Here is a 15,531-nt window from a genome sequence, read left to right as displayed (position 1 = left end):
TTGCTATTTGCTATTATCTATTAAAATCAAGCAGAGTTAACAGTAGGCCCAGAAATTTTGTAATAAAATAAAGAAAAAAAATAGGTAAATTCTTCTTTAAAAATTAGCATGTAACAGTATGTTTGTACCATTCATACATGGAAAAATGACTATATTACTTCAGGTTGAAGTGTATTTTCCCTTTCCTCATCTTGAATGATTCTCAGCTGTCTTTTAGATGTAAGTTTAAGTCTGGCTGACATACCCTGGCCACTACTCACAATCAAACTGCAGGTTGGTGTTGCACTGAAAAGTAAGAGAGAATCTATGCAAGCATATTCAATCTACAAAGTATTATTAATAATTCATATTCAGAGGCATTATCCATTTCCATAGATAAAGCATGGATGAAACTCAGTAAGATGCTCTGAAGACCCGGACACTCCTCATATGTTGAACCGGTGAGCACACCGCAGTGCGGGTCTCAGGGTACTTACCATCCTCTGTGGGCACATAGATATTCAAATACAGACAGTCTTCATTTTGATCTTGAACATATGTCACCACAGTATCCAGATTGGCTGTAAACCACACTGGCAGCATGTCGTTGAGCAGTGACCTCTCATCCAGGTACTGCGGGCACACAGCAGCAAACTGCGTGGCGTTGCGGACACCCGTCCAGGACGACGGCGGCTCCGGGGGCTGGAACCGCCTTTCTCCCGTTGGAGGGGAAGCATAAGGAACACCCAAGTACTGCTCCACTGGACCAAGGATCTCATTAGGCAAAGGTGTTCTTAACCCACGTATTTTGCCATAATTCGTTGTAACAACTGGGTATTGTGCTTGGCCATCAATGAGAGTAAATCTTATAGCCAGTGCAGTTATCCACAGGAGGAAGTTAGAATTCAACATGACACACACTGGTGTGAAGATCAAAGGCAGCCATAGGAGTCCCATTGGTTTCGACATTATTTAAATCAACATCAGCAGGGCTCTTTTTTCCACAGCCAGGAGAAATTATTCAGTCAAGGAAAATGAAAACTAATAAAAAAAGTAGTCAAAAGGAGATGAAGGGAGGGAAAATGTATCTTTGTTCAGACAACAAAAAAACAAAAGTTGATGTGTAGTAGGTGCCTCAGCTGACTGGCTGTAGACAAATCCCAATGTCAGAAGAACCAAGGGAGTGTTTGCCCCTAAGGCCCATCCCAGACTTCAGTGTTGAATTAATCCTGGCAACACACAGCACTTCCCGACAAGTGGAGTGGCGAGAGATCCACAGTTATTCCACTGCCCCAGTGAAATGGCTCCTCTCAGTGAAGTCCAGCCCACTCAGTCAGCCTGCGGCCAAGAAAAAACAAACAATTCAAATCAACAGACAAATTTATGTTGGCATAAACCTTAAAAAAAAAAAAAAAAAAAAAAAGAAAAAAAGAAAAAAAAAACTATAAAAGTACATTCACACACCACTTCCATGACAAGGCCCACAAATGTTTTATGAACTTCAGATATCATAGCTATGTGTTTATGTGTTTCCAAAGATATGTAAGTTAAGAGAGCTAAACTTGAAGCCATAAGATTATTCCACAAAACAAATTTTTCTTCTTCTCTATATGCTTCCAAACCAAACCACAGACCAAACACTTCTAATTTCAGGAAGAGTATGACATTCAAGTGCTAGCTTGAGGATATTTTCTGCCCTAAATAAACAGAATCTTCGTTTTAAGCCTCTTTGCACTCCCACAGGAACCATTCATTACTTTTGTTTCCTGTATTGGATAATCTCTTTTTGCTATGAGTTGACAACTAGAGAATATTTTTCACAGACATGACTTCTTTTCTGTATGACAACCTAATTTACCTCCATCTAATTCAGAAATTCTAATGAATGAAATAAATGATTAGTTCAAATCAAGTGTGAGAACAGTCAAAATGAGATACAAATTTATTATTTTCATTTTTTTCCTATATCTGATAGAACAACGGAAAGCTAAAAGAAAAAAAAGCATGCTACAATCTCTTAAGTCAGCTTTTGGCCTACATAGTGTTACAATTATGTAACATTACCTGCTTGCACTCTCTTACTTTTATTTTTAAATAGAAGGCAATTAATACAACAATTCTGAAAATGTTTAATGAAATGCAAGTCACCTGCATGTACATGCTAACCATTACAAGTGTACAAATAAACACACATCAACATTCTACCTGCCCAAATAAATTAGGAACATCCTTTTTACCCATTACTCAACTCAGAAGCACAGACAACAATTCCACAGGTAAGAAAATTCCACAAGCAAAAATTCCTTGTTATAAGAAAATGACACTGATACCTTATTTTTGGTAGGATGAACACACACGTATATATCAAAATTATATTTAAGGGGACAAGCAGGTCCTGTTTTCAGTCAGGACTCAGACATGGAAAATAATATGAATGACAATTTATTCTCTCAAAACTCCTGAAATTTCATTTTGCCACTCCTACCACAAAACTGTTGAAACACCAGAACACCAGAGGCCAGAAAATTACCAGATACATATTACGTGTGATGGACTAAAATTTCTACTGACATTTTCTCTAGGACTTGCAATTTCAGCACCATTTCTGAAGGACAAATCATTAACAGCTCTAATTTCCATGTCTCCAGGGGCACCACCAGGGCCATCAGTCCCTGACTTATGATGCAGGAAGCCCTACACCCAACCCCATGCCCAGACTGGATCTTGGCCTCACTGGGTCTCCAGGTAGACCTTGGACCTGACTCCTCACCCTGGCCTTACAATTCTTGGGTGGTGGCAGAGTCCTGTCCCTATTACAGCGACCTGAGGAGGTCTCCATGGTGAGAGAAGGATGAGAATCTTGTTTGATGATCAGAAGGCTGGATTTATTGCTATATGATATATAATACATTATTACTATACTAAAAAGAATATGAAGAGAAGTTGCAGAGAGCTGCTAAGCTAAGAATAGAATAGAAAAGAATGAAAAACAAAGTTCTGTGTCCAGGGAATCTGTCCCCGAGCTGCTCCTGTGATTGGCCCTTAATGGTAAACACGGAACCTGGAACCTGAACCAATCACAGGGGCACCTGCTGCATTTCACAGCAGCCGATAACAATTGTTTACATTCTTCTTCTGGGGCCTCAGCTTCCCAGAAGATGCACAAATCCCAAAGAAAGGATTTCTGTGAAAAAATGTCTGCGACATGTCCCTGTCCTCAGCCCACCCTCAACAGGGAGCCGTACAAGTTCAGAGTCTTGCCCTGCCAGCTGTGCAGTGCCCACGGCTCCTGGGTCATCCTCTCCCATGGACAGCCCCACTTCAGCTGCTCCTGGCACTCAGAGTGGTCAGCCAGCAATGGGTCTGTCAAAATTCCTCCTCAAGCAACACTTTCCCTTCTGATTTTTGCTACCATCTTTAACAATGGAAATCGGCAGCAGGTGGTTGATGTTGAGTAGCATTCCTCTTGCTCTGTCCCATCCTGATTTTGGCACACTTTACTGATCATGCAGCACAAATCAGATTTTCCAGTTATATCTGTGCTTTGAGAGGAGCAACAGATCTTATTCCCTTGACACCCACACTGCAGAAGTTTGTAATGACATTCTAAGAAATGTGGAATGCAGCACTAAGAAAATAGACAAGGTGGAAGGAAACACAGTGATCCAAATGACAAAAGATGGATAGAGAAAAAAATTTTTTGGGCAAACAGCAAGCAAAAAAGAGGAAAAAAAGCAAGAAAAGAAAATGGGAATGACAAATAAACAAGAGTGAACATATTACCAGCAGGGAGAGAACCAAAACTGACAACATGAAGGAAATCCTCAGCTGATACATCAGAGAGAATATGCAATTGTAAAAAAATGTGATGTACTAAATAGTATGGCTTTCTTGGCCACCTGGATACATGCTGGCTCACATCCAGCCAGCTCTCAATCAGCACCCCCAAGTCCTCTTCAGCTGACCAGCTCTCAGGACACTGCTCCCCAAGCCTGGAGCATTGCAACCCAACTGCAGGACCTGACCCTTGGCCTTATCAATCCTCAGAGAACTGATCTCAGTCAATCCAGCCAGTCAAGTTCCTTTTGCAGAGCCTTCCTACACTCCAGCAGATCAATACTCCCATCCAATTTAGTATGATCTGTGAACTTACTGAGGATGCATGTGATCCCTTCCTCCAAATCATCAATAGAGACATTAAACTGGCCCCAGTACTGAGCTATAGGGAACACCACTGCTGACCAGCTGCCGACTGGATTTAACTCCATTCAGCACCACTCTCTGGGCCTGACTATCCTGCCAGTTTTTCACCCAGTGAACACTGCACCCATCCAAGCCATGAATAGCCGGTTTCCCCAGGAGAATGCTGTGGGAGACAGTATCCAGTGCTTTACTGAAGTCTGGATAAACAAAATTCACAGCCTTTCGCTTATCCACCAGCCAAGTTACTTTATGACAGAAAGAGATCAAGTTAGTCAAACAGGATCTGCCTTTGGTAAACCCATTTGTGAGTATCATCCGGGCCTGATTCCCTGGCTGTCCTGCACACAGCATGTGATGGCACTCAGGATGATCTGTTCCATGACCTTCCCCAGCATCAAGGACAGGCTGACAGGCCTGTGTTTCCCTGGGTCATCCTTCTGACCCTTCTTGTGCATGGGCATTACATTTGCTAATTTTCCACCAACGTGGCATTCTCCAGTTAAGCAGGACTGCTGGTAAGTGGTTTAAAGCAGTTTAAAGCTCTTTCACCAGCTTCCTCAGGTGTATCCCATCTGAGCCCATAGACTTATGTGTGTCTAATTTGCTATAAGTAGCAGATCACTAACCATTTCCTCCTGGATTAACGGGGCTTCACTCAGCTCTCCATACTTCCCCAGCTTCCAGCTCTGGGAGCTGGCCATCCTGGAGACAACTGATTTTGCTATTATACTGAAGCAAAGAACTCTGACTGAGGCAAGGAAAGCAAAAATATCTTGTTTAGGTAAGAAAATTAGGCAGAAAATATCCCAATTAGGCAGAAAATATCACACATTTCAGTTTATCGACATTACTAGAGAAATGACAATTTTCCTAAGGTTAGTTTCACATGTGTAATGTATACACACTCATACACAAAGACACAGAAAATAATTTTCAATAATAATATTGAGAGGTAAGGAAGAAGTCATGCTGCCTATTAAATTGTGAACTGTGATGACTATGATATGATATTAGATACATGACTGAAAATGTTGGAAGATGTAAATAGAGAGTCACAGATTTCAATTAGGGATTAATCTTAAATAGAAAACTAAACATTCTAGAAAGGTTTTTAGATATATCAAAACTGGTATGATGTTGAATTATATGTATACAGTCAGCTATTTAATATGCCTTCACATACTGAGTCTACAGGAATACATGTACTTGTCATGTCTTTATTTATTATCACTTATAGTGTTGTACTTTTTCCATATTTTTATTTACTGCTTTAAATATTAGAAAAATGCATACAAGCTGCCTGCAAAAAATTCTTAGTTGGAAGTATCACTCATTCAAACAATCGAAAATAGTCAATCCAAATAAGAATTTTCAGTTCAAAATGACAACTTCTGGTAGCACACCACACAGAGAAGTCAAGGAAGATCTGAAATCAGATACAATCACATACAAGGATTTTGTTATTGGCAGAGGAGTGTAACTTGAGTCTAATGAGACATTTATGGCCTTTGAAGAAAATGCAGATTGAAGTTAACATGGATGTGTGTCTGGAAATACCACTTGTTCTTGTTTATAAATCTGTGCCCCAAGACACTCTTAGAGATGTTTAAATAGTCTATGAATCACACCTTCAGGGCTAAACTGAAGGTTTCCAGGAATGCAGTTACCACTTTTTCAACCTGAGAACATTGTCAGTAGCTCTGCACTCATTTTGTAGCTGCTAGGGAAATAGAAGACATGGCTTAGAAGTCATCTTTGCTCCAGTGTAGAATAAAAAACTGAAGTGACTTCAAGTTTATTTTTTGATCCTCTTATTCAGTTACAAGAAAACTAAGCAGAAATATAAATTATATCAATACAGGAAACTGAAGACTCTGCAGATATCCCAGGGTTTCCCAGGCTTTATCTAATACAACTAATGCAGAACAGTACACCTCAGCTTGCAGTCACTGACCACATCTATTCTCTGGCCCTCCCTTCTGCTCATATTCCCAAGGGAGTTCTTGGGCATGTACATAGCTCAGACCTCAATAGAGAGTCAGGGTTAAAGACTCACATCCCTTTCATTAGACAGACATCTGAAAGCATACAGTGCTCTTGATTAGCTGAAATATAAGAGCAACCAGCTAGTCAGTAGAAAAAAAACGGACAAATTATGTAATCAATAAAATTTCAGATTCTCCTCATATTGACATTTTGCTAAGTATTTAATGTATTTTACAGAATATGGAGACTCAAAAAATATTTCATTTACCAAGAACATGAACTGTTTTTTCTTCTTTCCATTCCCTTTGTCCCCTTGAAATAAGTAATTTTGAAAGTTATTAAGTGGATATGTATGGCTTGCTTTTTTGGGGTTTTTTTGTTGCTTTGTCATATGTCTGTGTGTGTGTTTGGTTGACTGTTTTTAAACAAAACCAATTAGAATATTATCATATTGTAACATATATAAATCTCTATAATAAAGTAATGTTGTTGTATGATACTGTAAATAAAAACTATCCAAGGCATAGAATTTTTTTAAAATTGTATGGACATATTGCTATTAATTTTTAGCAATATGTCCATACAATTTGAAATATTTGCAGAAAACTAATGACACAATTTTCTTCTGTAAAACTCTTCCCAAAGCAGCTTTAAATACACCTCTACCTCATAATCAGCACTACAACCTCTGAATAGTCACTGTATTTAAATGTTCATTCAATAATAAAACAACAGTTTTCCCAAATATCAGTAAATGCATACTGGGTTTATCTACTATCTTTCAAATAAACTAACAACCCAAAACACTTATAACTTCTTTAGGGATTTTTTCTGAGCTTCTAGAACTTTCTTGATACATTGAAATTAGCTAAGCTTCATTTTTTCTTATCCTACATAAAGTTATTCAGAAATATCAGACAAAATAATAGTGAACAACACAAAGGAACACCAATCATTAAATAATGTCCACCTTCTAGACTGGATTACCTAGAAAATTGGTAGAAAGTTTATTTATGAAAACTGGCCAATCCTAAGATATTTTTGAATCTCAGAAGTGTAATTACAGTGATGTCTGGCTTCAAATTAACATGCAGCAAAGTTTTACAAGAAATTCTTTTTTATATAGCATGTATATATTTATTTTGTTGTATTTTTGTAAGCATTTTCCCAATTCAAATAAGATATTTATTATTAAATTATTCTTAAGAATACACACAAATGCACAAACCTCCCTCAAAACAAAGTAAAACCCCCAAAATCTAGACTTTTAATAATCCTGACTGTAGAGAACCTGATCTAAGCGTGTTTTATCTCAAACATGCTGAGCATTGCTACAGGAAAGGTGACGAGAGGAGGGGTGGGGCAGCGCTGTCTGAGACTTGTGCTCAGTCCCTGTCACCCCAACACACTTCCTGGAGAAGGGCTGGCTGTGCAGGGGTGAAAAACACGCAAAAAGCCTAATTTACATTAGAGGCATACAGACTGCACCTCCTCTCACTTTATTTCTTCCTCTTTCCTTTAACTGGCCCTCTGGGTCATGAGACTAACTTACCATTATAATCTAGGGATGAATGTCTGAATAATGTCTCACAGAATTATTTAGTTGGGAATTATAACTTATGAATTCACAGTCAAAAATTTCTTTAAGATTTAAAGTTTAAACTGAAAAGAAAGTGATACAAATTTAAGAATTATGATGTACTCTTGGGTAAATTGAAAATAAATGCCAGCTATACAAACATCACGACTGACCTTGAAGTTGGTCTTAGTTGTATGATTAGAAGTCATGGAAGACAAAGGTAGAGTTAAAAAAAAAAAATAATATGGAAATAAAGCCTGAAGAGCAATACAAATTACATACAAACATTGAATTAAAAACGTTTGGGTTTTGTTTAAAAAACATGTTGCATTTACCCTTCCATTAATTTCTCCAAGTGAGAGAAGTAGGCTCAGATAGGCTTGGACAACAGTGTCAGTAAATCCCTCAGGTTAGAAACTATAATCACCATTTGCTTTTCAGAAAATGGGCACACATTTCTTTCATATCATTGTTTCTCACTCTTATTCGGAATATCTAAATATCATACACTATCAAAAAGAACAGTGGGATTATAGGAAGAAGCTGTGTGGTCCCTACACTGTTTTTGAAAACAGCAATTCTCCTAGTAATAAAAACAAATTGAAAAGCAAGCAGAGAAAAAGAAAACACATGATCATCACTACTTTCCAAGTAAAAAAAAAAAAAAAAAAAAAAAGAAATTAACCTCAGCATTCTTAAAAAACAGCTGTTTCAATCTAATTATAGGAGATGTTTGTTGAACAATCACAGATATGGTTTTCCTTATTTTTTTCTGTATTTAAAATGATAAAAAAACTGTATGGCCAAAAGGACCCAAGATAAACTAGGAATTCTCAGTTAAGACAGTTGCACTTATCTCGCTGACCTTTTGAATGGTAATTTCAACTACTATTACATGTAAGTACAGAAGAATTTCAGTGGTTAGACAATTTTTATGATACTTGCTGCTTCTTAGGATAAATTGATGATGATTGAAAATAAACATAAGGTTTCAATATTAGAAGGGAAAAACATAAACTCCTTACAAACATAAGCCTGAAATAAGTAATAATCCCAAAATTACAGGTGTGTTCCATTCAGTTCAAATTGTGATCTGAATTTAAGTTTCCCATGACAGTAACTATTCAATTGTGGTCTAATTGCAGCTGTGAAGTCTAAAGAAAATGCTACGTTTCTAGTACATATTCTAGGGAAATGTACAAAAATAGCATCAGTACAGTCTAGCACAACTGATGGCATAATTTCCAGCTTTTAGTTCTGATATAACCTTGTACAAGAAATGTAGCACACTCTGGGTCTCTCTTAGTCTCTTTTATGCACCTTTCTTTGCCTAAATTTAGATGTCTTATTACAAAAATAAAAATATTATGATCTGAAACAGAATGTTCAGTCCTGAGTTTCTTTAAAGCAAAAGTTCCTGTAAAATCTCTAATGCCTGGTGCAAACCACTGATTTATGGATATAGAAAAAAATTAATATATGCACACAAAAAATCAGTATTTGATACATGAGGCTTACAGAGTAGGCCTTAATAAATTGAATAAACCCTCAAAAACATCAAAGTTCATTACTCACTACCACTTCAAGATCTCAAAAACAAAGCATTTGTAACATGGAATGAGTCTTAACTCCTCTTCTGTAAGAAAGATCAAATGACTGAAAAGAAAAATTCTTAATGAAATCTAACAGGTTTTGTCTAAATATTATACAAAGAAACTCACAGGTCTCAGTCCTTTCTTGTCTTCTCCACTGAACTGAAGTGCATGCCTTTGTCAAGGATGAAAGAAACTACAACTCTCATCTGAACCAACTGAGAAATTGTCTAAGGGACTGATTGATATGCAATTTGATCTCTTGAGGCTATTTAATGATTAGAATTTGATATCTCCCTCTAGGCATTCTAGTCTCAGAAGAGGATACATTAAAAATGTTACAATAACCAGAAAGAGGGTGGGAAAAAAGCAATTTAAACTAGCTGGGCATATGAACACATGTAAATACACACACACACACAGCCCATTAATATATTATATGGCCAAAAAAAATTGCTGCTTTATTATAAAAATTCTTAGGACTTAATTACACAGGAGGCACAGGCAGGACATTTTCATTGCATTACCTGGTTCAGTTACCAGGTGGTGATACAACCTTCATTCATATGATAATGTCACAATTATGCATTCATTCTGGCAATGGGGAAGTTGAGTGGCCACCCTCATTAACCTGAAGAAATCTAAACCCTTTGTTCCCTCTTCCAAGTTACAAACATTAGCTTTCAAATAAGGCTGGGATAGCTATGAGGACTCTGTGAAGCATTCTCTCTGGACCAAAAAACTTCACTCTGAGTTTCTTACCCTTTGACTATGAGAAGTCTCTAACATTGGATTCCCATAAAATAAAAATTTTCTTGGACAAGTATTCTCAATTTCAAGCAAGCCTTATATAGTTTGTAGGATAATTATTTCATAAAATAAAAATTGTGAGTGGAAATTAACTTTAATAGGCTTTAACATCATCAAATTCATTTATCAGGTAAATACTCCCCTTTGGTTTTCTTTATTTGTTTGAAAGTGGACAACTTCACCATCATAAGGAGGAATGTCCCCCAGCTTCTCTTCCTGTATGGCTCTCTTCCTAACTTAGAGGGCTTTCATCTGCTAAATGTTGTCTTGAACCCCTTATATTTAAGAGGTGAGAGAACATGTCTCAGCAAAATGTCTCCACAAAATATTGTGAAAAATGGGATCACCAGAATCCCTCACTAGATCCATGTTGTCAGATAAATGAAGCTGGTGAAAGGGCTGGAACACAAGTCGTAGGAAGAGTGGCTGAGGGACCTGGGGTTATTTTGCCTGGAGAAAAGGAAGCTTAGGTGTGGTCCTTATTGCTCTCTACAAATACTGAAAGGACGCTCTAGCAAGGCAGAGTGCAGACTCTTCTTCCAAATAACAAGGAATAATACAAGAGGAAATAGCCTCAAGTTGGAGCAGGGGAAATTTAGATTAAATATTAGGAATTTTTTTTTCACCAAGAGGATTGCTAAGCACTGGAACAGGCTGCCCACAGAAGTGATGAAATCACCATCCCTGGAGATATTTGAAAGGCATGTGGATGTGGCACTTGGGGACACGGTTTAGTGGTCAGTGTGGCAATGCTGACTCTTAGAAGACTTTTCCAATGAAAAATATTATATTATTCTATGATTTTAAACAACTTCAATGAAACCATTCCTGTGCTGCGTGCTGCCTGCTGCCTTTCCCTCTTCCCTGCAAACACAGTTTAAAAGCTTGCCTAGAGGAAACTGTGGCAAGTCCTCAGTGTAGGACTGTCCTGTCTACACTGAATTCAATAATGAAGGAAGAAATTCTTAACTTTCTAGCCAACATAAGTACTGGGAGCTGTGAATTATATCACATACTATGGACTTCTAAAAGCTAAGCATAATATTATCATACAGAAGTCTTATCTTCAGCTGTTTTCAGGCCAATGCAGTAAGCACTGGAATTCAGGGTCTAAGCAGGAAAGTAGATAGGGCTAGAGCATGGACTCCAACACTGTCCTTCCCCAGTATTCATACCTACCAGCCAGTGCACAGGCACAAACAGGGAGTAGGCCAGAGTTATTCTTCAACAGACAGCTATTTTTATTTTTTTTTTTTTAGTAAGAAAGATTTTCACTGTGTTATGTGGCCTCAGGGGCAGAGAACAGCACCCGGACCATTTTATTGACTAAGATGTAACTTCATGGACAACACCAGAGTTATCTTTTCTCACCACTGATTAACATGCCAAAAAAGCAAGAAAGGTAAGCTTGGAAAAGATATCAAATCTTTTTCTGGTAGTTTTCTGTTCAGTGAAAAAGGTCCTCCATTTAAAATCCCACACTCCCAAATGATAAAAAAATCAAACCATCTTTCATGGTCTTTTAACAATTCCAAGAGAAATGTCAGAAAAATGTATGATGTTTTCTCTTAGAAAAAAAAAATCCCAAAATTATCTGCATGACAATCCTTATCACTCTACTACATGGGAAATTTCAAAGCCATCTCACATGTAGTTAATTATATTTTCTTGCATCAAAGGGTTTTCAGAAATCTAAGGTAATATATCATATTTGCTTCGTAATGTGTAGAGTTGTAACTGAGTAGGAAATGGAAACTAACGAAAAACACAGAAGTTACCATTTCTCCTTCTGTTCATCCCTTCACTCCAATTAATGGAATGTTTCCATCTTTGCTTAGGACAATGAACAGGTACCTTCTCTACCTTGGAAACAAATACTAAAGCTCATGTTCATTTCCCAAACTGTATGTGAAAAAGCCAGATTGTCTGTCTATCCCAGAAGCACACACTTCAGGCAGCAGTTCTCCCTACTGTAGCACAGGTGTTTGACATCAAATATTACTTGAAGTCAACCACTATGAAAGCATCCTGAAGATTATGCTGAAAAAGCCCAAGTGATTAGTCTAGATTAGACAGCTAACTGTCCTAACTGAGCTGTAACAAGATGATTCTTTCTTTCACTTCTTACCAATATACACAGAATTATCTTTATAACCACAGACTTAAAAGGCTCATAACCTTCCTGTTTGTTTCATACATGAACAAAGTCCTCATGACTAAAATCAGGAAGAGCATATTCTGCTATAAGTTTCTTCTTAACAAGTTTTTGTCTTGTTCTATCATTAATTGCACTGATAGTTTATCAAAGATAATGTGGCATCCATTGATAGGAAATTCCGTATAAAAAGTTAAGACTAAAATGCAGATATTTTCTCACCTGCCATTCAAATAATTTTATTTTCTGCATCTGTTTTTATTATTTTTGCCATTAATATTGTTATTCCCACCTATTGTTATAGCCACCTTTAAGTTATTTTAAAAACTGTTGCAGTGGATCTTCCCTGGTGTAAAATCATATCTCTGAGAATAAGTTTATCTAGTTTTGCCATCTTCACGAAATACAAACCTTGACCAACATGGAAGTGATAAGCTTGTGGAAAACTAGTATTATGTTAAAAATATTTGGATTATTTATTTTTTAAAAAAATTGTTCCTCCTGATTTTTTTGTTGCAATGAGTAACATTTATGAATGACTTTCTAACAAGACCCATACAATACTATTATTTTTATTATTACTATCATATTGTTTAGCACACTCTACCTGTGTTCAAAAGAATGCAAAACTACATGGGCATTTTAAAATATGAGGAGAAATATTTTTTAACAATACGATTCCATGACAAAACATTATGCCATGGTACTTTTTGAAGACCCATCTTACTCTTGTTCTTCCCTGATTGAAAATGTCCTCTTAAAAAAGGTACCTTCTATACTTTTCCTGTTTTGCATATAGCCCTCTCAGTTCTCTTCTAATTCTCAAATCTTTCTCTTTTCTCCAAATTATAGTTCTTTCCTATGACTCCTTTCTTCTTCCTGGTCATTTGTTTTTAGCTTCCTTTTGTATAAAGGAAAAGTAATATGCCCATCAAGTCAATCAATAAAAATTTATTTTTATGTGTAGAAGAAATTTATTTCATTTATTTTGTAAAGGGTTTCTGTTTTGTTTTTTTTTTTTTTTACCTTATTTGGTTTTGGGTGGGTTTTTCTTTCTCTTTTCTTTCTTGTATCATATCTATATGGGATGACATTGAAAAAAAAAGAAAAAGCAAACAAACAAAAAAAAACACCAAACAAAAAACAAACCAAAGCAAAACAAACAGAAGACAATTTGCAGCTGCCAGGTTGACTAGGAAGGACTGATCTATTTTTTCCTGCCCTCAGTCAACTGATTTAGGTCAGGATTGAGAAAAAATATACCTTGTCACATGGCAGGAGTTACAGCTTCCTGTGTGCTTCTATTATATCATCTCAAGAAATCTCACTAATAAAACATAATACCAACCAAAAATATCTACCAAAAACTAATGCAGTCAATTAATAGAACAGATGGAGGTCAGGGCAGACAATTAAATCCCTTTGAGAGAGGAGAAGATTATTCTACCTCATATTGGAGATATGTCAGTAATTCCTGTGTGATCTGATTTATACTTTATTCTTCAAAATAATTCCTTCCATAATGCCTTCTTTGGCATGAGAGAAAAAGATCCATCTTCTATAGGTGTTGCTTGCAGCTGTATAAAATTATTTTTAAATGGTGGGAAAGTGCACATATGTTTTTCCAGCAGTATTCTTATTGATTCTCAGAACAAGAAATTAAAATCTCCTTTTTGCCTTTATTTAGATAGCTTCTGCTCCTCAAAAGGATGATACAACTATCACCTTGGCAAGGTGCTAAGCACATTTTTGGAATTTAATACAGTCTTCTATAGGTATTAAAGATAACCATTCAGGAGGTCTGATTGATTATTTCTCTGGGCATGAATTTCAGCATATTTGCAACAATTATCTTTCCTAAAGTCTTGCACAAAGATGGTTGTATTTCTGGACATGGGAGCTACACTGCAAATAATACAAACTGGTAAGTGTTATTGCCACATTCTGGCAATATTGATGACATATTTCGTGTTTCAAACAAAAAAGAAACTGAGATATTTAATTTTTTTCACATTTTGATGATCTCCAGCATATAGATTTCAAATAATAAACCATAAACAGATATAGGGAAAAATTCTTCAGCTAAGGAATTAAGTTCCCCGTGATATATTTTTTCACAGAAAAGGAACTCTGTGCCAAATGAGTTTCAATTTGTTTTTAAATAAAAATCAACACAAGTTTTGATAACTCTTTAACTCCTTTTTATTAAAGTTATCCTCATAGCATACTGTGATAATATTTAAATTTTAAAAAGGAGAAAGTTGCACTCATATTAAACTAATATTTAAAAGCATTGAAAATCCATATTCCAAAAGACTATTAAGCTGCCAAGAGAATGACCTGTTAGTGTAATTGCTGTGACTGCTGTGTTGCAGCCTCAATTTTCATTGGTGAAATTGTAATACATCCATTTTCTTTTTCAAACTCCTCTATTGAAACTCCTGCTTTGTTAATTAATAAACTCAGATTGATTACTGACTGCACTATCATAAAAGCTTTGGTTTTCAGATAAATATGCTTTAATGAATTCTGATCTCAAATTAATATACATTTGATACTGGATATATCAGATGTGAATTTCTTGTACCCTTATGTAGCTTATTACCTCACTGTTTATACATTTTAGTTTTGATGACTTCTAATGAAAACAGATTCTAGTTTTGCCATTGTTTGAACTTTGCATTGTAGCCTCACACCATGCCACTCAATGAGTTGTATTTCACTAATACTTTGTAATAAATTATTAAATAAAAGCTATTTCAGTAGTCTTTAAAGTATTTACTTCTCTTTCATTTGGTGAAATATAGTATATTTCTTTTAACTTTCTTCTTTTAAATAGAACTGTATTCACAATAGAAATGCTAAGTCTCTAATTATTCATCACCTAACTTCTCAAGTGACGCAGCATCATTATTTATACTTGTAGCATAACTGTTTGTATTATTTTCCATAATTTTTGATACTTTAATATAATGAAAGAGAAAGGGTCATACTGTTATTTTAAATCTATGGAAAGAAAAACTTAATTGCTCTTAAATGAAGATCACAGGTTCATAGATTGGTTGAAGTTGTAAGGGACCTCTGGAGTTCATCTGGTCCAACCCTTCTGCTCGAGGAGGGATACCCGCAGCTTGTTTTGGTGATGTTTAAGTAAGAATAGACTGTACCTCATTATTCACAGTTTTCAAGCATTTGCATCTCATCTTTGTGAATCAAATTAATGACAC

The 15,531-nt window shown here is 36.2% G+C and overlaps 1 protein-coding gene across 2 annotated transcripts in view; it reads right to left on the bottom strand.

Moving 5' to 3' along the window:
- Nucleotides 1-15,531, bottom strand: part of NLGN4X (neuroligin 4 X-linked) — a 159,550-nt gene that overhangs the window by 106,087 nt on the left and 37,932 nt on the right. For both annotated transcript variants that reach the window (XM_064708857.1, XM_064708867.1), the window contains exon 3: nucleotides 477-1,317. In XM_064708857.1, coding sequence (XP_064564927.1) covers nucleotides 477-948 — 472 coding nt within the window. In that variant the 5' untranslated portion in view covers nucleotides 949-1,317. The remainder of the gene's footprint in view (nucleotides 1-476; nucleotides 1,318-15,531) is intronic.

This window comes from Zonotrichia leucophrys, chromosome 1 (assembly GCF_028769735.1).
Source record: "Zonotrichia leucophrys gambelii isolate GWCS_2022_RI chromosome 1, RI_Zleu_2.0, whole genome shotgun sequence".
Lineage (NCBI taxonomy): Eukaryota > Metazoa > Chordata > Aves > Passeriformes > Passerellidae > Zonotrichia > Zonotrichia leucophrys.
Note: the sequence above shows the minus strand (reverse complement) of the source record. Positions and strands in the feature narration are given on the sequence as shown.